The 25,474-nt window shown below is 39.1% G+C and overlaps 1 protein-coding gene across 15 annotated transcripts in view; it reads right to left on the reverse strand.

Annotated features, from left to right (window-relative positions):
• Positions 1-4,812: 4,812 nt before the first annotated feature.
• Positions 4,813-25,474, reverse strand: part of CTNND2 (catenin delta 2) — a 717,568-nt gene continuing 696,906 nt past the window's right edge. For 10 of the 15 annotated variants that reach the window (XM_072998494.2, XM_072998491.2, XM_078391696.1 and 7 more), the window contains 3 exons: positions 21,227-21,358; positions 9,027-9,100; positions 4,813-6,111 (listed from right to left, as the gene is read on the reverse strand). In XM_072998494.2, the coding sequence (XP_072854595.2) occupies positions 5,851-6,111; positions 9,027-9,100; positions 21,227-21,358 (467 nt within the window). In that variant the 3' untranslated portion in view covers positions 4,813-5,850. Of the gene's footprint in view, positions 6,112-9,026; positions 9,101-17,919; positions 18,128-18,969; positions 19,086-21,226; positions 21,359-25,474 lie in introns of those variants that run through there. The other 5 variants (XM_078391697.1, XM_072998493.2, XM_072998490.2 and 2 more) reach the window with 2 other exon arrangements.

Consider the following 25,474-nt stretch of genomic DNA (forward strand, 5'->3'; position numbering starts at 1 on the left):
CATGTATTTCCCCCACATACTGCACTATAAACAGGGTTTCTCCACAATACAGTAGGATTTATTGATAGAAAATCTCAATTCAGCTTCACTTTTGTACATGTGAGAAACATGTACAATGAAAGAGTGTTGTCCACTGAATCCTATTATTATTATTTTGCCATTTTACTTGACAACATTTATTTTAATGTTGGGGCATTTATACATTGCAAAAAATGTATGTCAGGGTTAATATAGTTGGACTAATATTTTACTCTTGAAATGTTCACCTTCTAAGCTTGCTATTGCCCATGATAGTGTAGCTTTGTTAGTATTATAATAGCTTAACCATTCTTTCAAACCATAAACAGCATCTTAATAACACAGTGAGTTTTTTTATATAGAGATCTACACAGTCAGTCAAGAATCTAATATGGTTTCTTTAAAATCCAACATTTGTACAGTACAGCAATAACATTTTATACATTTTTTTGGAATCCATTTTCTTGTGTGGGCTGTTACACATTGCTGAATAAAATATGAATTCTTGGTAAAATTTTTCTTCAACTAGAAAAAATGAAAGTCCCTACATTCTGGATAGATGCAGAGATTCTGGTCTGTCCAAGTGCAATGCAATTTGGTAACACCCTGGGGTCCAAGACTCATTACTTTGAGAGGAAAAAGCACCACATAAATGTGTGTTATATGATATGGCAGGACACAAGTAGGCAGGGGAGGATAATCACTAGCCATCAATAATGGTATTATTAAAACAGAAGAAAGCCAGGGCTAAAACCAGTTGTTAGTCCCAGTTAGCATACTGTAAATTAATTAGTTGAGTCAATGGGACTTGCATTAGTGTTGACTGAACAATTCCCATCCATTCAAGAGATCTACTCTAGTTGCAATTAACAGTTGGATTTACCCTATAGAAATTGAAACTGATTTAAAAATAATATCTAGTTTAACCTGCCAGAAACCCATGGCACAAACCTGTCCCAAATCTGTGCATTCTATTTGCCTACACATTTTTAGCTTTTAACACTCAAGAGTGCAGGTATAGTAAGAGGGATGTACCTCATTGAGCTGCTGAACCATTTGCTGTTGTTTCTTGTTTGGATGCTTGCTTGTTTTGCCTGATAGCGGTATTTGATGGCTTCCAGCAGGGGTTTTGAGATTCCCTGAACTTTTTGTTCTAGACAATTGCTGTCCGTCTTTACTGCAGCCTTTTAGTTCTTAAAAATCCTATTGTCATCCCTGCCCTCCATTAATATTAATCTCTTTGCCACAGAACAGCACACACTTACATAATGCCTTCTTTTAATAAACACTTTCTACATTGATCTGCCTGCAAGGAGTTCTGGGCAATTGTTGCCAAAAGAGAACCCATGTATATTGCAGAGCATTTGGGGACACAGGTAGGAGCCTGTAGTCATTTCACCTACTGAGTCCAACTGTCACTCCTTGCAAATAAGGAATTTATATAGCCCCGTGTGTGCCTGTCTCCACCACCAGTAGGGCATGACACAGGAGGGTTGGAGGTGAAGAGATACTGTTTTCCTAAATGCTTTGTGGGGCATCGCCAGTATTTTTGTTGACACCCCACACAACACCATGATAAATGGAAAAAGACAACGTTAGGCAACACTTGTCAAGCTTGTCTTTGTGTCACAGATTAGTAGGGACCCATAAGAAACTTGATGGCAATATACTTGTTTGCTTAAGATAAACTTGATCCAATCAAGTGTGGGGATAATAAATCCACTTCTTCAAGAATGATGGACAGGTTCTGCGGCTGTGTGGTGCTCCAGGTCCTCCTCAGCGGAGTAAAGCTATGCAAGTGAGCTCATTACCTAGGAGACATGAGCTCTCTGCATTGTTGTGTAATTATATCTGTGTGAAAGAAGAGGGGAAGCTATGGGAAAGTTAGGAGGGGTCATCTCCCCGCTACTTATGAGGTCCCTTTTTTCTAAAAGTGGTGTCTCCTCTGCCTGCTTTTGATTTACAGGAGTAGACATGGATTTAAACAAATAGGTCTCCTGCTCTCAGGTTTGTTGCTTGTCAACCGTTAGAGACAACGTTTGTGATCCTTCTGGGGGACATCTGAATGGGAAGCAGCATGGCAGATATGGGGAATACTGGAAATAAAAAGTTAATGGAATACACTGCAAGTCCCGTTCAGTGCCTTAAGGAGCACCATTACAATTACATGACAATTTCAACATCTGGACATTCAATACACCTATTTGTTCACTCACTCAACCCTTTCCCCTTCAAATGAATGCTGTGGTATGTACAATTAGACCCAGTCAAAATGTGGTTCTCCAGTCAATACATGAAAAGCAACCCAGGATAATGACATGCTTAAAGGCCTAGGCTTTAATTAAGTGACACTTCAATTGTTTTTAAAGGAAATGATAATTTAGTAACATCTAAGTGTATATTTAAGCTGAGTTCTGTTGTGGGAATAAAATATGAAGAATTAGGGTCTAAAATTGTGTGCACGGAGGAGAGAAAATGTATTTACCATTTCTATGTACTTGAAACCTTTCCCTCTAATGTTCTTATCCCCCCCCCCCCCCGGTTTATATAATAGGACAGACATTTGGTTGTTATAGCCTGTAAAGGTTTGCCTGAAAACATTAACTGCATATGCTTATTTTTGTTCTACTAAGGTAGTAATTGTGAAACATGTTCTCACCTTGATGATAAAAGATCAGGCAAAGGGAAAACAATTATCACTGTTTAAAAACATTATCTGTTTCTTAAACCAACATGTAGTCTGAAACCTATATAATTAACAACAGAACTCTTTCCTGGAAGTCCAATTACGTGACCATCAGTTACTAGAAAATGAGGGTAATATTAATGTTGTCTTTTTCACAATAGCATCATGATACTATAGCTTACAGCAACTAAGCTGTATATGCCTTGCACTTGAATATCAGATTCTTCTGCCATTTTGGTTTGCCTCACAGTATTTGATTCACCAAGGATTATTGTATATCAGTTCTCCTGGCAAAGATCATACTCTTCTCCATTCATTGTTGTATCCAAGATATTGCAGGTATGAAATCTGCAGACTGCTTGTGCAAAGACTGAATTAGTATCAAGTGACAGTGAATGTTATAAAATGTAAAAATGGTATAAGAGTGGTTTTATACTTACCAGTGACTATCACATAATGTACCCAAACCCTCCTCTCCAAACGGTATATTGCAACTTCCTCTGTTGCACTTAAATATATACATGTTGTTTTCCAAGGCTTCTGTGAGACCTAATTTTAAAATGTCTATAGATGATTGGTGCTTTTTACAAGTGGGGTATATCTGTGTCTCTTTGTGTGTGTCTCTGTGCGTGTGTGCATGGAATTGGATAAGACTGGCTTAAGTCAATTTACTATTCTCATTTCTTTTTAAAATTCCATATAATTGTTTCGTGGCCAGCCACACAATTCTGCAAGATTAGTTCGCTACAGGTTTTCCTTCTGCTGGGAGATGGGCTCAGTCTCAAGACTGAGCTAAGAGTTGGCCCAGGAATATCAATTCACACTGGTGGATAGACCTACATAATTCAGGGCTCCACATGATCACAGCTTGTAGCCAGTACCTTATGGGACGTAGGGCCAAATCTTAATGGTCTGGCAAAGTTCACCTTATGCATATAATTTGGCTATAATTTGGAGATATTCCTAAAACTTGACGTAAATGGGAAAGGAATTATTCAGGAATTTACCTCTGCACTGGTACTTACAGAATTTCTCTCTTTTCACTGGGAAACAGTGATGGAACTTTTGAAAGGGTCTGCAATTCAAGAATGAAAAAGAAAGATTCTGTGTTTTGGACTGGACAATTGTGTGAGTCACTAATGGTCAGCTCACAATAATGAAGGAGGAACAGATTATGGAGTTTCCACTGTAAAGGAAAATCTGAACATACATATACAGTCTGAAGAAAGTTTGCAATGGGTGGAACAGTGTTGCCAGATTAGCTGTTGGAATCCTTGTACCTCAGACTCAAAATCTTTGGGTTAACCCTTCCCCCTCAATATGTTGGAACTGAACCGGAAAAGGGCGGAGGAGAAGAAGAGAGGAACACAGAGACTACATTGCTTAAAAGTTCTTCACCTCAAGCAGCAGCACCCTCACAGGTATCTACAGTCCTCCACACCTAACGTGACAGAAAGGAAGCACTCTGCTCAATGAGCTTCTCCTCCTCCTCCTCCTGCTCTTCTTCTTCTTCTTTTGTGGTAAAATCTTCCCTTCCCTAAGCAGCATGATGGCAACAAACAATTTACTGAGAGAAAAAGAAGCCCTTTTCACCACAAACAGCTGCCCTTGGTATATATACCCCCCTTTTTTCTTTTCTTTATATATACACACCACTTTCAAGGCTCAGGATTGTACAGTAGCTCCCCTTCACCAGTTGGGGAATGTACAACACTAAAGAGAAAAATATTCTCTCCTCCACCAACACATCCATAAATATTTCCATTCACACTTTTGTTGACATTGTAGGGAGCAACTACCGTGGTGCCTTTTCCTCAGAACTACCTGCTACCAAAATTACTGCTGCACCAAGCAGCCCTGAATGCATGCTTATTAGTGTATAGGAGTGTGAAAGATCTCATGCTTCTGGTGAAGGCACACAGATGACAATTTGGTCATGTCTGGCAACACTGAGATGACATACGGCTGCACAGACATACACGGAAACATACACTGTGAATATGATGCATACATGGGGACATATATACACACAAACACACACACACACAAGCAAGAATGTGTATTTTGATGGAAGATTATTGGAAATAGACATTCTTAGCAGATATGGATGACAGATCAATTGTAATTTATTTTCTTTTAACACTGTATCATCATAAAGAAAACTGGTATAAATGAAAAAATCTATTTCAAATATCTACATCTAAAATTTTAGGCAGTGAAAAAGCACTTTGTTGACAAGGAGTGTGGAATGATGAATGTTAATTGTCAGAAACTGCTGAATGCCTTTTTTTTTTAGTTGCCACAAACAAATTCACATATCAGAACGAACAATACTGCTAAATATTCCGTTTTTGTTTTGTCTTGTTAAAATGCACAGGGGAAAGAAAAGAAAAAAAAAAGAAAAGGAAAAAAAACAGAAAAAAAAACAGTCCCTCCCCCACCCCTGGAAATTCATACATATTTCAAAGTTTTGAAATTGAAGCAATATTTAGAACCATAGATGAAGAAACACTGTGGCATTGGTGTAATATACACAATGAACTTCTTTCTTTTCTTTTCTTTCTCTCTCTCTATCTCTCTCTTTAAATCTGTAATGTACATCAAATACTTTACAACAATGCATTAACAAAAGGCAAGAAACATCTTGCTGTACAGAGGAAACCCCGAATGCAACTTGAAGCCTAGATTCACAATGGATGAGGAGAGGAAACAAAGTGTGAGAAGCTGTCCCCCATAAGGATTGTAAACTGTTCGTTTTCTTGTGCTTAACTCTTGGACCCACATCAGCTGTTACCTTCCCCTATTTCCTTCAGCCACATTCAATTTACAGCACAATTTATTTTAAACTCTACATACAAGGTCAACTGTAAAGCTGCCTCATCCCACGCAATATATTTCTATATCTATATATAGAGAGATAGGATAATATAGATACAGAAATAGATATACATTTCCCCCTTTCTAGTGACACTCCCGTGCTTAACTTCCAATTCTTTTAGCCATCTAAAAGTATCTTATATTTTCCACAATGATTATCAGGGCCTTCCTATGGAACAGGCTTGAACAAACTAAATTTGCAGGAAAGGAATGTCTCGTGGTATGCATGCACATGCACAGTTCCTGGAGCTGTTTGTCTTGCCCGAATCTCAAACCCAGGAATCTGGAGATGCTGGATAGTGACTTGTTTCATAATTGAGTTCACTGTAGGGCCGAGCAGCTGAATAGAAGTCGACGTAGTTGCCAGTGGACTTGAGTCCCAGATGCATATTATACTCGCTTGCAGGTGGGCGGTGATGCACTTGGTCCTCAAAGAAGGACTCATCATAGTTTCTGGTTGAATTCTGAAATGGCTGATACGGTTCATAATCCTTTCTAGTGGGCTCCTGTGGAACTGGCTGTGTTGAAACCTATCAACAGAACAATAAGCCTCAGCTTGTTAGGTAAGATGGGAAACATGCTGCCAGTTAGGGTACAGGCATCACAATTCTGTTTCAGTGTTGCTTAGGAGTCTGTCACCTTTTTTTAAAAAAAAGCCCACAGCATTTCAGCAGCTACATAAGACATCTCTGAATCTTTCTGAATTAATTCCATGGTAGTACTTGAATCTATTAGGAGCCATAATTATTTACATCTGCATTTATTACTGTTCCTAATAGATGCTTTGCTTAAAGGGATGGGTAAAGAGCACCGTTTTGTGATGACCTATGAATACACTCTCTGAAACAATATGAGATTGCCCAGTACTTAGATCTCAAAGTCAGAAAAGTCTGAGAAACGCCTGGTACTGGGGGTGGGGAATCTTTAGTCGATGGACCAAATGCAGACCTCAAAGCCTCTCAGGCTCTACCTTCAGATTCTCTCCTGGACATCCTTCTTCTTCCTAGACTAAATCCTTTTCTAACCTTGTTCCTGGTTATTGATACTGTCTCTATTGTCCCGCTGCTCTCAGATTGATGAAAAAGGCTCATGCACAAATTTGAGAAGAGAAATGCTAAAATCTAGTGTCTAGGGATGGATTCTTAATACTCTTGACTTACAAGATACCTATTCAAGAAATTTTCAGGTCCTATGACATTCCTTACGTACAGTGTAAAAATGAAAGAAGTGCTTTTGTAATTATCAGGGTTTTAGTAATTTATGTAAAACGTTTCTGGGCATGTTATGCAAAATTAGTGTTCTTTCCCGGAAGTAAAGCACACATATACATAGCGCAACCACAGAAGGATCAGCTCAATGATTAAAAGACACTAAGAATCCATCTGACGTGACAGATGTTTAAATGTCCATGAAACAAAACAGTTTTTGCAACCTGCACAAATCATTAACAGAATAAGAAAATATATCACTCTCTCTCAAGGTCAGGGTTCTGGGGGTGGGTGGGTGGAGGGTGGACAATCCTTTGTCATCTGTGATTATTAAGGATTTCCACCCCTAGTGATAAAATACTAATATCCAGAACTGGAACTACAGCTCAATTTTATAACAAAGCTAACTGGAATTCTATATTGATCAGGGAACCACATTAAAAAACTGTTGTCACAAAAATGCAAACACACATTTTCATGTATAAGGGCAAGCAAACTTACAAATAAATCTCTGTCAGAAATAGACTACAAACATACTCTTCATCCAGATCCCAACAAAACAATTCCTGCAACCCTTTAAAACCATATATTCTCTTTTTGCACAACTTACATTAGGTAAAACGTCAGGAACTCATTAAACATAGAATTGTAAAATTTGTGCAAGGGGCAAGTACCTGTAAGAAGTTTCTGACATTCATTAATATACTTCAAACCTATATACTTTTGGCAAATGAGCAAATCTATCCTCTGCTCCATCCTTTTATTTGTAAAGAAGGGCATTTATTTGTCATACACCACAAAAGCTGACATATTTCCAAAACGGAGATTCACGACACACTTTCACACATATATTTCTGACACTTGCTGATGTATATTATGGATGCCTGCACCTCCCTTCCCACCAAAAACCCCCAAATAGATGAAAATAAGAGTTTTCATAGTCTACTAGCATATGTGGCATTTATCAGAGCAGACTGGGAGCAGTGCAGAATTATGAAGCAATTACCGTATTTTTCGCACCATAAGACACACTTTTTCCCCACAAAACAGGGGGGTGGGAAGTCTGTGCGTCTTATGGAGCGAAGAAAACAGATTATATTTTCCTGTTTTCTTCTCCTAAAAATTGGTGCGTCTTATGGAAAGGTGCGTCTTATGGAGTGAAAAATACGGTAGCTGTTTTTCAGAGTCCTCTATAATATTTGTAGGCATATTGAATCTATTTTTCCAGCAAGGCAAATAAACATAACATCATTGCTGCCAGACATTTTCCTCTACTTTACAAAGGCAGAGTGCTGCTACAGTAGATTAAGAGTACTGGACAAGGACTCAGGAGACCTCGGTTTAAACCCCTGCTTGACCATGGAAACTTACTGACAGGATGGCAATGGGCAACTTCTCCCTAAACATCTTACATACCTTAAAAACCCTATTAGGGCTGCTGTAAGTCAGAACTGACTTGATGGCAAATAACAACAACAGAAACTGCAAGAGGGAAATAATTGTTCATTTCCTTGCTGTTAGAAAGCTGCCAGGACAGGGTAAGGAAGACAGATAAAACCCATTTTTCCTAGCATTAAATACAGTGCAATGATTACTTATACTGGGACCTACAGGAGCACTCTTTTTAAAAAAGTGTCAGCTCTGGATAGATCCAGAGTAAGTTACTCACAATTATTTTCTCCCAGTGACCGCAATGTGGCCAAGGGGGGTTTTGTGGACTGAGCAAGAAGGACTTAGGGTCTTATGAAAGTGAATCTTCCTGTTGGCTTCTCACAGGGAGTAAGCTTTATGTCACCCCAGCATCTTGTGGGTGGGGAGTGCGCCTTGCTCCAGTGGTATAATAGAGAGTTGGGCTAGGACTCGCTACTAGGCTCAGTGGGTACCTGACATTACCTCACAGTGCTTTTGTAAGGATCAGATGGGAGGATTACTATACACTGTGCCTAGAGCTCATTTGAAATGAGCTGGGGTTGAAATGAAACAAACAAATAATAAAGGACTAACTTCAGGTGGATTGTATTACTGACAAATTAATAGTGGCTGAAAAACATCCTTTTTTATTTGATGGGGGGAAAGGGAAATTACATTTGGGAGTCTATCAAGAATCTACAGTGGTTGCAGAAGGGTCCCTTCTGCTCTAAGAGGCCCAGTGACTAGCTGGCTCTTTCCCATGACTTGTAAAAATAATTCACTGTTGTCTTCTGTGTAAAGGGCAAGAGGTTTGTTTTGCTACATACCTGGTTGTGTTTAATATCTTCAGCAGGTGCACCATAAGAGTTTCTGTACAAAGTAGAGATTCCAGTGTTCTGAGCTAAAAATGGGAGAAAAAAGAACTGTATCACTATACAAAATGTCATTTGTTTGCGCAGCATTCATAGAGTGGGATAATTCATTGTTAAACAAGTAAGCAAAACAATGACTATATTGGCAAACTGTAATGCAGATACATTAAAAAAAACTAGACAGTTCTGATCCTTAGAACAAAGCTTAAATTACCATAAGAATTCTGCCCCTCTGGAAACATGTGGAGACATGTTGCTGTTTTGTTTAGTTGTTAAGTTGTGTCCGACTCTTCATGACTTTGGAGACATGTTACAGGTGTATAAAAATTGTGTTGCAGTTACATTATGACAGATCCCCCCCCCCTTTTCTAATATTACGACTTGAGAGTCACTCAGTGAAGCTGATTGGCAGAAGATACAAGATGTTCTTACTTTTACAACACTTAATGACTTAGTAATTAATTTGGTACCACGGAATGGCACATTATCATTGCTAGAAAAGAAATACATGTTACAGCAATGTTACTGGAGGCATTAAAAAACATTAAAATTCAGACCTTTTATGTGAAAACAAAACTTCTATGAATGTAGGTTGTTTTTTTTTTAAAAGCACAACATTCTCTCAAAATTGTCTAGGATATTATCCTTCCCAATATTGAAAAGGATGAGATTTCGAGAATCCTGACCTGGGAGGATGGATGTGCTACTCTCATGAACACATTATGAAAGTGTAGCTGCTACATAGCCCACTACTGACAACTGCTTTATAGCCTGAAAGAATCTTTGGGAACAGTAACACTGTGAAGCAGCTGTTAAAACCATTTGTCATCAAGGAGTAGCTGAATTCAGCTGTCTAAGATTGACCAGTAAGAGTGTAAATGATGAGATCACAGAGGAAGAAGAGCCTTATCATACAGTATGTCAGGAATGCTTCGCTGTATCACATATTAAAGCCCAAATAAATGGATGTTCATATTACTGGTGGAGTCAAGATGATTCTCTTGTCAGAAGTAATTATTACTAGGAAGCACCAAGCCCCTGCTTTCCTACAATACATGGGCTGCTAGATTACCCAGGATGGTCTCCCTCCATCAATTCTATAAGCCATTTAATCTGAAAACTTTCCTACAGGTGCTAATTTATTTGTTTAAAACATCTGTACCCTGCTTTTCAGATTTGTCTATCTCTGCTAGAATTAGGATCAGGAAATCTCTATACTATCTTTAAACTGAATTCCTGGTGACAGGATTTTATATTTTGAAAGAGCTGTATTATGGCCATGTGGTGCAGTGCATAGAATGATGGACTAGGACTCAGGAGAGATAGGTTGAAATCCATGGTCAGGCATGAAATTTACTGCAAGGGTAGTCATGGAAAAATGCTCCTTTAATATCTCGCATAACTCAAAAATTCTATTACGGTTGCTTGAAGTTGGAAGCGAGTTTATAACACATTACATGTACTCACACACACATACACACACACAATGGCAGGAACAGTGGTAAATACAGTTGTGGTATTAAACAGTTACACCATTACTGGATGAATATGGTCATAATAACCTTGAAGCCTTGAGAGCACCTGATTCCACTGGTACATCATTGCCTTGCCTACTATATCCCTCATTTACACCCTGGAATAATGTGAGGACTGTAAAGACTTAAGCCCTGTTTCCCTCATTCTAATTCCCTTCTTTGTTGTATTTTTAGCAACTCACCTGATGGAGGGACAATGTTCCTAAAAGCCTGTGCATTTTTGTGTGCTTCTCACACTTTTCTGCCTTTCTAGTTGGCTTATAAAGGTAATATCTCATTACAGAGTTTGGAAGCTGCTTCCACATAATTACTTTCTCAAGCTAGTGTTTCTATTTTCGGAAAATCAATGTCAATATTTGAAATGCATTTGAGGAGAAACAGAATTACTTCCCTTTGTGTAAGAATACCAGTAAGTGTATGGAACATTGCTGAGTGACTGTTACTTCTCACAACTATTTTTGTGATGCAACTGGTGACACAAACTCTTTCCCTATATCAATTTTTGATACATACATTTCTTTAATTGGGTTTTGGGCAAGAATATTGTAGAGGTCATATGCTCTCTTGTTAGAATAGTAAAACATGGAACTGTCCATGTAGGAGTTTAATAAGCAGGAGCACAGATAGAAACACTGCTATTGGACACTTCAGTTCCCAAAATCTCACAGTTAAGTGTTGTCAGGGACCATGCTAGCTTGGGGATTTGGGGAGCTCTGGAGGGAAAGCTGGCCTCATAATTCCACTGACTCCTAAATTCTTGGCAGAGTTGCAGACCAATCTATGTATGGCTTCTGGAGGAAATACTTTTGCCTTGTCATACTTCTATGTTTATAGTTCAATGGAATGATGGTGTTACATTGATTGAGGCCTTTGAAACAAATAAACAATGATTTGTTTGCTGATGTTCTCCTATTGATTCCTAGTTGGAAATTTGCAGAATAGTAACCACAGCTATTTGTTTTCTTCCCGAGACCTTCATTTGAAGGCCACAAAGATTCAGTCTTGCTTTCCCTTCCTCCCAATGAGTATGTGAGGCCAGTTTATTGATGTGCTTCAATATTTGAAGAAAGGTGTCATTGCTGATAACTGACACAATCATCATCATCATCATTGTCATCATCTATGTATGGGTCATCGAGTCCAGCCGCTGTAAAGGAGGCACATCAAACATAGTTGCTCCAGTCTTGGCACTTTCCTTGTCTTTTGAATGGAGGGGCTTGATAACAGATTTGTGATATAAAACTGAATCTGAAGAAAGGTCAGTTGGGTCTGGTAATGTGGAGAATGGTGTATGTAGTGAACACCCTGTCTTCCTATATATAATAATAATATTGGCCTGCACCAATGGGAGTTGTTGGGAGGTGGAGCCAGAGAAACTAGATTGGAGGGTGAGTCAGAGACTAGAGAGTTCAGTCAGAGAAAGAGTTTAGGAGTTTTGAGGCAGAGAGAGTGTTTAAGGAGTGATTAATCAGAGTGTGACCTGTATTAAGATAGAAGAGGTTAAAGTAAAATACTGAAGCTTTGTGTAAATTTAAGAATATGATTAAGAACTATTCCTACAACAACTTATAAATAAACCTGTTTCTGTTTAAAAGTGCAGTACTGAATGGACCTTAGTCTTTCATAGGAGATATAGGTTGATAAAGTGATCAACTGGTGGCAGCGTGTTAGAGGGTGTGTTGAGATACTCATGTGAGCCCTGTGTTTGGTGAAACAAGCAGGGGCCATGAGGTAAATGCAACAATTGGTGTCCAGCGGTGGGATACGAAATAATCCAGTGAAGCCAAGGTTTAAAACTGAATTTTCTGGAGTCGTGGGTACTTTTTAGTCAGAGGTCTGTGGTAAAGAAGTGGGTGACCTGCTAGAGCATTTGTGGAAATGCTTAGTGGGGGGCTTCTGAACCCAGATCTGGGGGAACTAAAGATAGAGAACCATCTCTAAAGGAAAAATTCTTTTTTGTTTACCTCAGGATTTGAGAGACCCAATGGGCTAGCTTGAAATCCAGGGCTCTGAGAGATAAGGAACAGTGTTGGATAAGAGCGAAAGCCTGGGTCAGAGCACATCTGAGGTGATAGGAAAATAAAAACAGAGGCTTGAAAATAAAATTATTTTGGTGTCTGAGAGCAAGAATAGCTCAGTCATAGAGAGACAGTAACTAAAAGGTTGTGAGCTAGAGAACTCCTGAGTGAAGCAGAACAACATAGTTACTGGAATAAACAGCAGAAAGACAGGTCCTTTTAAAAAGCTATACAAACATTAAAGACTAACTCAGACTTAAACATGCCATTCAAACGTAGCCAAAAAGGGAGTCAGGAGGCAGAAAGTTTATCCCAGGAAGTGGAGGGAAATGGAGATCCTCTAGCTCCAGTGAAACAGGAGGAAACTGATGAAAATGCCCCAGAAAGACAAGGTGTCCTTCCCAAGATTTTGAAAAATGGAGGTTAGGAATTCAGGCTTAAAGAATTGGAGATCAGAGAAAAAGTGAAAGCTGAGCAAGAGGCCAGAAAAATGGAAGTAAAGCAGAGATAAATGAAATTTCAAATCCAGATGAAAAAATTGGAATTAGCTGCTAATGAGAATAATAACAACAACAATAAGAAGAACTCTATTGAGGGAAATCTCTCAAAAATCGATCTAAAGCATTTTCTCCAATAAAGGAAAGGAGATTGCCCTGAATCTTTTCTGATTTTATTTGAGAGAGCGTGCTGGGACTTCAATATTAAGGATGATGAAAGGATGATAGTGTTGAGATCACAAATAAGTGAAGATTTAGCTGAACTTTATTCTCAGATGCTTCTGAAGCAAGCTAGAGATTTTGAGGCATACAGAAAAATGGTATATTCTAGTGGTTGTTGTGGGTTTTTTGGGCTCTTTGGCCATGTTCTGAAGGTTGTTCTTCCTAATGTTTCACCAGTCTCTGTGGCTGGCATCTTCAGAGGACAGCACTCTGTGCTCTGGTGTAGTTTGCTTGTGAGTATATTCTAGATTTGGCATAAATGCAGAACACCTTAGAAGAAGATTGTGTTCACTTACCAAAAAGCCTGAAGAATCTTATGCCCAAATGGGGGCTAAACTGATTCAATGTTTGGACAAATGGATGGAATGTGAAAATGTCACTTCTCTAGACCAAACGAAAAATGTGGTTGGTTTAGAACAATTTTATTCCATTTTGCCTGGGGAATTGCATTATTTGGTCAAAGACAAAAATCCTAAAAATGTATTACAGGCGTCTGAATATGCTGACCCCATTAGTGAGATTAGGGATCCTAAGTTTTCTGAGGTAAAATTTTACAGGCAGAACTGGGACAACATTAAGAAACACTTCAATAAAAATTACAACAGTAAAATATCAGGGAAAGATGGCCAGCTTAGTACTTCACCTAAGTTGCCACTGCCTAGTCCACAGAAGCGAATGAACCCTGAGGAAAAGTTTGACAGATCTCCTCAGTATGATTGAAGGACTTATAGGCAGTGTTATAACTGCAATAAAAATGAACAATAAAAATAAAAATGGAAAAGATAATAGTCAGACCAAAAAGGTTTAATGCATAAAACCAGTGGAAAACACTGAAGGAGTCTGTAACAATGGTTCTGTCTCCATGGCAACTAGCATGACAGAAAATTCTGATCTGCCACAAGCCAGTCGTTCAGTGCTTTTTTATAAAGTCAGATAATATTTTACTACAGAACTCTGGAGAGATAATTCATATTAATGAGACGTCTTATGTTGGAATTGTAGATACCTATCCCCACATGACCCTGTGTAATCCTGATGTGGTTCCTAAAGAACAAATACAGTGGAGCCCCACTTGACGACGATAATGCATTCTGTTAAAATTGCTGTTAAGTGAAATCATCGTCAAGTGAAAGTAAAAACCCCATTGAAATTGACTGAAAACTGGTCAATGTGTTCCAATGGGGGAAATAACTCATCGTCCAGCGAAGATTGCCCATAGAGAACCGCAGACCAGCTGTTCTAATTCCCTGTAATGTGAAGCTTCGTCTGGAAAACTGCCATTTTTCAAAGGGAGGGAAGCCATTTTATGAAGGGAAGCCATTTTGCGGAGCCGGAAAAATCGTTGTTAAGCAAACAAACGGTTCGCAAAGCAGGCTCCTAATCGACGTCAAGCGAAAAAAACCCATTGGAACCATTGTTTTGCGATTGCAATAGTGATCGCAAAAAAACCACCGTAAAGTGATTTTGATGTCATGTGGGGTAAGCGTCAAGTGGGGCACCACTGTACTTTCAAATCAAACTGTTACAATCAAGGGAATAAGTCCTATGCCAGTGATTTTACCTATGGCTAAAGTAAATATAAACTATAGAGACTGGGTTGGAATTTGGAATGTAGCAATTTCTGATCAAATACCCGCACCTTGTTTGAGCGGATTAAATCTCACTAAGCATGTGCAGGGTGCTTTTGTAGTAACACGTTCCGAGGGAGAGCAGGTAACAATCCCTGAGGGAAAAATGGAATCCCTAACTTCTGAAACTAACCTAAAAGGCCCCCAGTTTTAAAGAAAGCTGACATAGATGAAATGGCAGAAGTTATATTTATGAAAAACCCTAATAATTCATTGTTTGATAAGGAGCAGAAGGAAGATATTACTTTAAATGATTGTATTAGAAAAGGTAATGAGCATCCCATTCCATTAATGCCTGAATGCCCAGAGAGATTTATAATAGAAAACAATCTGTTATATAGGGAAGTTTTAGTGCCTCAGAGGGGTGGAGATGGAATCCTGAAACAACTTATTGTGCCTGAAAGATATAGAGCCAAGATCTTAAGCAAGGCACATAGTGGTGGTTTGGAGCTCACATGGGAATATCGCGTACCAATCAAAGGGTTGCAATGAACTTTTACTGGCCAGGAATGGGTCAGCAAGTTAAGCAGTTTTGTCAGACATGTGATATGTGCCAAATGAGTGGTACTAGGGATGACAAAATGAGGGCTAAGCTATGCCCACTGCCAGGGATCTCAATCCTTTGCCAATGTGTGGGTCTGCAAAAGTCCTTAGTAATACCAGAGCAAAGCTTGAGGAGTGCTCATGAAAAGCATAGGGATTGGTGTGATGAAAAGGCCCGGGAAAGAGCATTCTGTCCCGAGGATGTAGTGGGGATGCTGAGACCCATAGAGGGGAGTGAATTGCAGTTAGCAGGGTCAGGACCTGTAGATGTGTCACAACAGTACTGGAAAGCTGAAGGGACAAGTACTGGGAAGGCTCCTCATGCAGCTGCAAAGGCACTGAAAATCTTGTGAGGCAAACCCCTACAGGAGAAACTAGCAATTAAAAGGATAGAACCAGATTATGAAAGTCTTGACACCTCTGAAATAAGCCAAGTGTTTGAGATGGCACCTAAAAGAAACTTGTCTGAGAATCTTGGTGACCTCTGATAGTGGTCCTCCACATATGGAGAACTTCGCAACAAAAGTACCTGTGGGTGAATTTATTGGCAAGGAGGAAGACGTAAGCCATATGATTTCAAGGAAGAACACAGTCATAGCTCTGCTGGAGGAGTGGACGAAACTGCCTAATCTTCCTACAGCTAAGAAAATTAAACCACTATTCAGAAAGAGAAGAGGCTTAACCTGGAAGAGGCGAGCTGAGGACATCCAGTAGACATCAGAGTTCCTGATGACCATCAATCATCAGAAGAGAGCACAAACGTAAAGATCTGCCTTTGTTGTGCTGGACTACAATCATGAGGTCATTGTATACATCAGTATGTCAAGTGTGGGTATGGGAGCCATACTGTGCCAAGTGGATGACAGAGGGAGTCTACACCCCATGACTCTGATTAGCAAGAGATTCCGACCTGGTGAGAGACATTTGTCTGCCATCAAGAGGGCGTGCCTATCAGTTGTTTAGATGCTGCAAAGACTGAAGCCCTACATTTAGGGAAAGAAATTCATCCTTTGCACCGACCCTTTCCCTCTGCTGTGGTTACAAATGATGAAGTTTGCAAGATGGACACGGAACTTGCAAGACTTTGACTTTGTAATCTGTGTAAAAGGGACTCTGAACGTGGATGCTGATGCCTTGTCTCGAAGGCCAAATGACTAATGGGCGGATAAACCAAATGACTAATGGGTGGATAAGTTTGTAACGTTGTATTAAATGTTCTGTTTGTGTACTAGTGATGAAATGTGGTTAAATTGAGATGTTTCTTTGGATGCTGATGAACTGAAAGGTGTATAGTGATGGGAAATAATGGTGAGTAGAGTTATTAATATACAGTAGAGGTAATGTAATTTATATTAATGTGAGTAGTGCAAATGTTTATAGTTGTATTGACTGTTTTAAATGTTTAAAGTGGTACGTTTGGTCTAGTAAACCTAGTAATGGATAGAAAACTGTATTATAAGATATGTATAAATATTGGTAAGTTATTGTTATATTTGCATGTACTTAGCTGCTGGCTTTCCCCTCATAGAACAAACTTATTAAGTGGGGAGGTATGTAGCAAACACCCTGTCTTCCTATATATATATATAATAATATTGGCCTGCACTAATGGGAGCTGTTGAGAGGCGGAGCCAGAGAAACTAGAAGGGAGGGCGAGTCAGAGTCTAGGGAGTTCAGTCAGAGAAAGAGTTTAGGGGTTTTGAGGCAGAGAGAGTGTTTAAGGAGTGATTAGTCAGAGTGTGACCTATATTAATTAAGATAGAAGAGGTTAAAGTAAAATACTGAAGCTTTGTGTAAATTTAAAATATGCTTAAGAACTATTCCTAAAACAACTTATAATCAATAAACCTGTTTCTGTTTAAAAGTGCAGTACTGAATGGACCTCAGTCTTTCATAGGAGGTACAGGTTGATAAAGAGATCAACTGGTGGCAGCGTGTTAAAGGGCGTGTTGGGATACTCGTGTGAGCCCTGTGTTTGGTGAAACAAACAGGGGCTACGGGGTAAATGCCACAGTGTACATCCAAACATATCACTGATAGTGTTGACAGCAAGTTGGAATAAGCAAACCCAAGGGTTTCCCCTCAGCTTTCCCTTCAAATGTCAGGCCTACTGGTTTGAGCTCTCTTACGAGTCCTTGTTGCCACTACTTTCATTTCCCTTTCCACTGAAATGTACCCTGAGGAAGGAATGCTTCAACATTCTATCTCATCCTCATGATGATTACAGAGATGTGTTTGATTTCTTTATGGCCACACACATCCTCACAACCTTTGTCTTGCAATACATAAATCAAGACAGCTACTTATGCAATAGATATGCAAATCAGCCAGAAGGAAGACCTGAGTGCAAATTATCTGTTGAAGGTATTCTTTTTTGTTTTGTTTTGTTTAAAAGACACACAAAGTTGAGATTCTGTATTATGCTTTATTGAACAGCTTTTATGTTTGGTTGATCTCCTTTCTTTTTCATGCTTGTTGACGCTCTTTTTCAAGGTGCTGTAAACATTTCACACACAAACAGAATATTTTTTCTTTCATTTATTCTTCCTCTTTTCTTCAGATGAAGCTTTATTTGATGCAGTAATAACTTGCCCTGAGCTCAACATAAGTAACCTGAAAAAAACAAATACGACTTGTGATCTCCATTCTCAATCAGATGAGACAAACAACTGTAGATCCCATTATGTTTGGCTTGGTTGTCTAAGCTTGTTCTTTATAGAGAGATGAACACCTGGCAGGGCAACCAGGCGGTGAATGCTTGAGTCTCAGTGTTTGTATGCAACTAGAAAACAGTATGTGTGAAAATCAGAGAGAAAGAACTTCAGGGAAATTGGGGGGGGGGGGTCAATTATGAACAAAGAAGTACTAGTGTTAATAACAAAACCATAAGACAATTGTTTTCCTTAAAAAGAAGAAGTGAAAATAGGTGCCATATGTGATGCTTCTGATTTCTGTTATCAGATGCTGCTTAAAAATTTTGTTTGTAATGCAACGCCTAGAGCAATGGTCCCCAATCTTGGGCCTCCAGATGTTCTTGAACTACAACTCCCAGAAGCCTTCACCACCACCTCTGCTGGCCAGGATTTCTGGGAATTGAAGTCCAAGAACATCTGGAGGCCCAAGGTTGGGGACCACTGGCCTAGAGAACCATCAACCCCTGTGGATTGTGTTACCATGTTTGATTCCAACAAGCAATGGCCACAATCCAGCTATGAACTGCAGAAACTGTGAGTGACAAAAATGTAGAAACAGAGTCCAACTTTAAGTCACACATTTTCAGTTTCTGGGGGATACATTTCAGGTGTTTCCTGTGAGCACCAAGAATGGCAAGTATGAAAGGGACAAAAACGTGTATCAGTACATAATGCATTTGCCAGGGATCTGGAGTTATTAATGTAATGTGTCAAGTGAAACTTTCTTACTATCGCTGAAATCCAACAAAAAAAGTTTAATACCTTGTCAACATGTAGAGGTGGTCTTTTTCCTGGTTCTTCATTTTCCAGCTCATTAGGAATCAAAATATAATAAGGAATGATGGAACCACATCTTCCAAAGCGGCTTTATGTGACTGCTATATTTATAAGAGTTTGGCAATATGTATCAAATGGTATTAGATTTTGAACATAACAGCATTGCTTTCGACAAAGAAATTAGAAATGACTGCTTTTGAAAGATTCTGAAGTATCATAATTTTTTGTGGGGAAAAAAAGATTTACAAGCATCATTGTCAAGAGTTCCTTAGAAGTTGTGAACCTTTCCTATTCAGTTTATTTAACTGCTCACTATTAACGTGCCTCAGTTTCCCTTTACATCTGGTCCTCCTATGTACACCTTCCATGTATCTGTTGTCTGTGTGTGTCCATACTTACGTGGCAGAGAAATCCAATCCTGTTTTTACTAGTGTTATGTGTCTTCAATTTGCCTCTGACTTTCAGCAACCCTAATAGAGCTTTCGAGGTGAGATATTAAACAAATGCCAGTTCCACACACTACCTTGTAAGTTCCCATGACTGAGTAGGATTTGAACCTACTGTAGGTTTCCTGGGTCCTAGTCCATAACTGCATCCACTCCTACCAAAAAGGCTCTTAAGTAAAATACTCTAATTTTCACAATTGTTTCTTCATCTAAGATTTCTGTTTTGTTTCTTCTACCTTAGGTGGATTCTGAAAAATCAGGCAGTCTAATGAAGTTGCTTTCTGTTTAGGCTTAGGTTAATTAGGACATGTTGCAGAACTGCTCTTCTTTCCCATCTGCTCTCCTTTCTCCTGTGATTGCTGGCTTGCACTTTCTCTGCCCCTCCCAAGCTCTGTATTTCCTCTTGCCTCCTCTTTCTAGCTGTTTGAGCCTCTTACAGAGCTTGCAATTTTCTCCCACTGCAGTAGGCTTCTGAAAGTAAGTGAACTGGTAGATTTCTAGCATCTACTGTAGAATTTGTTTATGGCTACTGTCACTTCCAAACAACCTCCGCAGCCTCTCTTCGTGACCAGACAGGCTAGGTCTGGTATAGAAAAACCTTTGGAGGTTTTCTACCCTATAAAGATTTTGTGTACTTCTACAAACACTGGCTTACCTTTGCTTGTGAGTAAACACTAGCCTAAGAATGAACATTTTTTTCCAATCTCAACAAGTTTTAATTGGATGCAAAGAGTGCAGCTAGAATGAGAAGTTAACCCACTATCCTTCAACCTTTAACCACTAAAGAGTAGAGAATTCTGTCCTGGATGTATTCTTAGGCTGTTCCACCATTCCCTCAGTACTGGTGGAAGTGGAGAAATGCGGGACAATTCTTCCAGAGGACTACTCAAGACAGGCAAGAAGCAATACCCCATGCATGGAGGACTTTTCGCACTGCCCAGCCCCATTTAACCCCTGCTTGAGTGCAGCACTTTTCAACATACTGTAAAGCTTTTTGCCATAAATATCCAGGCGCCTGCACTGCAATATAATTAAGCTAATTCCAAGAGCTTCTACAGGAAGGAGAATCTTTCAGTTAGGTTGTATCAAAAAATGAGGAGGGGGGAAAGGGTAAGAGAACAATTATACTCCTCAAGGATAAAAGAGAGCTATAATAACATGAAGAAGAAACAAAAGAATGTTGAGGGAATACAGGAGGAACTGAAGATTCCAGTTCCAGCCAAGCCACAGCACTACCTAGAGATCATGGCACATACTTATCTGAGATTGCACTATAAAGCCAAAATGGGTAAAGTAAATCTCATTTATATCTTTCTGTTTGGGAAGAAATGTTCTTATAAAATGAGAGAAAACCTCTCATCCAACCAAAGGAGAAATACCATTTTAAAGTTTCATTCCAATATAAAGCTTTATCACTGAATTAAACATCATGCTGTAGGAGTTGACGCTGTAATTTGTTTTCTACCTCACTAGGGCTTTGTAACATGCAGCTCTCTGTAAGCTCTCTCTACAAAATGGGCTGAAACTATGACATGTACAAAATACCCAGGGTGAATGTATCACCACTTGCAAAATCAGAAATAGAAGGAATTGTTTGCTCAATATTTGATGGCATTCAAAATGGATTCATTACAATAAGCAATATCATTATATGTTTATATTAGCTAGGAAAGCTTCAAGATGTTTTACAAAGTTTTAATACCTATAAACATGTTAAACATGTTGACAAATGCAGTACATTCCAGTGATTTGTTTAAAAAAAAAAAAACGTGTAGAGTATGTAACAGCAGCCTCACCTGTCATTGTGTCTTTCCTTGAAGTGTGTTCTCCTTTATTTCCATGGTAAGTAGCATTTGTTCCAGTGGACTCATAGTCTGTTTTTCTTTCCTTCAAACTGATCATTTCTCGAGGTGAGGCTGGGGCACTTGCTAGAAAACAAACAAACAAATTGCAGATGTTCAAACTCTCATTACATTAGCCCAGTTGTGGCTGGAATTCAGAAAGGCTCATTTTTTGGGGGTGGTGGAGCACAGAGATTTATCATCCAGATCCCAGCAAAAAGACATATGGAGAAGCCTAAACCCAAGTACTTTGAGTGCCAGAACTGAACTGAACTCACCGTCCTTGCATGCAAAATTCACTGCTGATTGCTTTCTGTAAACTTTAACAATTTCAGCAATATAATTTTCAGGAGGGGAAAAGACGCCATTGTTATACAGGTGGATGTCAGAAATCTTTGCATATGTAAGCAGTATATCTCAGTCTACTTCCTGCCCACTGCTACATATACAGAATTAGCTCTTGATAGAAATATACCTCTCTGTATATGCAAGAGAGAACAGAGGAATGCTGTTACTCTTGACTAGTTGACAGTAACATCATCTACGTGAGCAAGACATGCTTTCATAGAAAAACACTCAGCTCATGGGCAGCACCCAGATGTTATTTGAAAGCCAGTGGCACATGGGCAAAAATAAAGCAGTTACATTAAGATAATACTGTATTTGGCCACGACAAACAGGTTAGTCCACTGTTTGTCCTGGTCAGCTATTTAGGATGCATGTGCTTGACATGTTCTCACAAGGCCAGCAGGGGAACTGAGAGCTGACCTGTATACTCATACGCACACCGCTTTTATTTGGATTCATAGTAACATGTAAGATTTATAAAATTCAAAAGATGGAGATTAATTTCACAAAACGTTACAAGCATCATTCTTCCTCATTTGAAAATAGTTAATTCTCAGATGAACCCCATGAGAAACACTGCAGGGAGGTGCGTGCAGATTCTTAGAGTTATGTTTGTGACTATGTCTCATTTTTGCCCCTGGATGTCCAATTGCCTATTGTGACTTCAATTACAGCTATTTTGTTCTTAAAAGCCATTTTGTTCATCATTGCCGGGGACCAAAACAATCAAACTACATGAAGGTGAGGAGAGTCTTGCAAAATTTAGAATACATGAGATTAGATAGGTTACAATGACCAAATTTTAGAAGGCTACACAGAAGGTGCGAGCAAGACTGTGCATATTAACCCTGCCCCTACTTCTCCCTACCACTATGAATATACCCAGTGCCAAGATCTGGAGGAAGGTGGGCAAGCGAGGTGTGTGACCCATTTCCTGTAGAGAATGAACTTTACTGAAACTGTGAATTTGGGGCTAGAAAATGGACGTTATAGATAGACTGCGGCGGAAGAAATTCTTAACTAATGAAAGTGTGTGTGAATGGAACAGCATAAGCTTCCTTCACCTTTGGAATTATTAATTAGCTTGCTTGTTTGGTGATAGGCTTTCAGGACTGAAACATGGGTTTCTTTTGAGGCCGTATTCCCATGTTTGTGAAAGCAGAATTCAGTCACCTTGCTGTTAACATTAATGTGCTAATTACAGAGTGTTTAAAAATATTTTCCTAGCATGCAACTGGCTCAGGCTCAAGATTTTGGCTCAGGTAACAGTGGAAGCTGGTCATTTAGGACAAGTGGGACACCTCAGGTTCAGCCATGTCTTCGAAACAGATGGTATCTTTAAAAACCTGCACTCTGGCCAGAGACTGTCTTGTCTTCCTGTTTTCTGATAACAATAGTGACAGATTAATATTTTACTCACTTTTATATACTTTGTCCTTTTAAATAATTTACAGCTTGGCGAAGGGAACAGCATTTGTCAATACATGAAATAAGACCATGCAATCATTAAATTCCAGAATGATGCAGACTCATTTCAGAGATTATTATTCAAATTTGTTGAAGATGTTAAGAATACTAATTCTAGAACAAGTTTTCTGCAATCATATGGGTGCATGTGTGTAAGATTAACTTACAATTGACAAAAAAGCCAGATTCCCCCCTGACCCAACTTCCAAATTGTAGAACAATCTTAATCATTGGTATGTCTAATGATTAATGGAGCCACTTTGATGATGCCTCTGTGAAAAGTTAGTGCTTAGGAGAGACTGAAAAACTGACAGATATTTTGCTGTTGCTTTTCAGCCCTGATTGTTTATATATTCTTGTAATGTTTCATAATTTTTTTTTTAAAAAGTGTGATGGAAAGTGGTGGCTGTAAGCGATGGAGACAGCAACCCACACAACCCTTCTGAAATAAGGTAAGGCATGATTGTTTCTTTATTAGTCTTTGCTGAAGTATCTTTAGGTACACTGTCTTTTCAAATCCAGAGGAGCATCTTCACTATAATCTTCAAAATTACAAAACTAGCTACACCCACCAGCCTCTTCAAAACTATGAGATATGCATCATAAGCACAGCATGGCACAGAACAGAACATGACATCACACATTTATTAGGAACCAAAGCAAGGGATAGTTCTCCCATTTAGTTATATGCCAAATATCTGCAACTCATTGCTTACATGGCCTTAAGGTGTTCCTGAAGAAGAAAAGTAGCTGGCTGGACCTCACTTGATTCTGCTACAACTCACTAGCCATCTTCTGCTATGGCCAGCCATTGTATTAAACTTGTACATTTGTAGGCTTTTCATTCTTTTTGCCCACTTATCATTACCCCCCCACAACAACAACATACCACCCTTCATGGGCACAGGCCTTGTTGAGGCGGGGGGGTGGGCTTGCGTGCTTCAGTGAGGTTGAGAACTACACTGAAGGGTCTCCCAAGCCAGACAGGTCTCAGCTGAGAAGCCAGACCAACTGTGCCCACTAACCATAAATTATGATGAGAGGAAATAAACAAAAATCCATACCGGATCGGTCGTCAGCCGGGTCAACAAGGACCACGTCAGATGCTATAACCCCTGGGCATCTAGTGACAAATGGGCTACAGGGCTCAGGAGGACTCTGTTGACAACCAGGACAAGTTGCTACAAAGCTACTGGAACAACATAAATGCAAAACTTCGACTACCGCCAAAAATGGAGAAACTATGAAATGTTATTTAAAGGCAAATGAAACAGCCCAAGGTTTTAAAAAAAGAATGATGGAAATTTGGAAAAGGAAACACCCAAATAGTGACATAATTGAACAATAATTAATGGACCAGAGAAGGTTTATCGTCTGGAGAAAAATATTTTCAAAACTGGAATGGAAAGAACTAAAAAATGTGGCAAAAGAAAAATCAACACAGAACAATGACCATAGTATGGAAGACAAATTGAGTGTAGCATAGATGCAACAGTGAAAGAAAATGTATCAATAGAGGAACAACTTATGGAACAACCCAGACATTATGAGTTGACAGAATGGCAGACATTATTGAGGGGAAAAATAGTAGGTAGGTATACTTTATTACGGTCAAAGACCAGTAAAACCAGAACAGTATAAAATAGATACAATTATTGTTTAGGAAAGTCGAGCAGGGTAATAAAATTCCATTAAAACATGATAAAACAAACCCTTATTTCCAATTAATAACATAATATATCCTTGATATAGATAAAACCACAGATAGTGTTGTATTAAAAATATTATATTGTCGATCTAAAATCACCTACCCAAGCATCTGTTTACGAATAACCATTGCTGCAGCACAGAATTTGGCCACTTGTCTAGTAATATAAGGGGTACTGTCAGAGAGTAGCCACTGCACATAATCCTCCTCTGATCTCCCAGGAGATTTACAGATAATAGATGATAAAAGCTCCATGCGAAGATCCCGATAACAGGTACAAAAAAGAAGAACATGACCAACTGTTTCAACTTTATCACTATTACAGGGGCAGAGACAATCTGATGCAGGCAAACCTCGAAATCTTCCCTCCAGAAGCTTAGAAGGTAGTACGTTAAGCCTAGCTAGCGTAAAAGCCCTTATGGCTTTAGATGACATAGTGCTGGCTAAATACGAGGAGGTGATAAAGGCAGATTTCTTAAGGAAGTTATATTTCCCTAACTGGCCAACATGGTCCTGTAATTCAATGTCCCATACCCTTAACTTCACCGCTTTAATGGCATCTGTAAGACCCATTGCTATAAGTATACTGGGGGAAAAGCCAATTTTCAATATCTCTTCTGTTATGTGCTTCTTCCACTCCGACTGAAAAGAATCTAGTAGGATCAGTGGGGCCAAGCCTT

Source organism: Pogona vitticeps, chromosome 4 (assembly GCF_051106095.1).
Source record: "Pogona vitticeps strain Pit_001003342236 chromosome 4, PviZW2.1, whole genome shotgun sequence".
Lineage (NCBI taxonomy): Eukaryota > Metazoa > Chordata > Lepidosauria > Squamata > Agamidae > Pogona > Pogona vitticeps.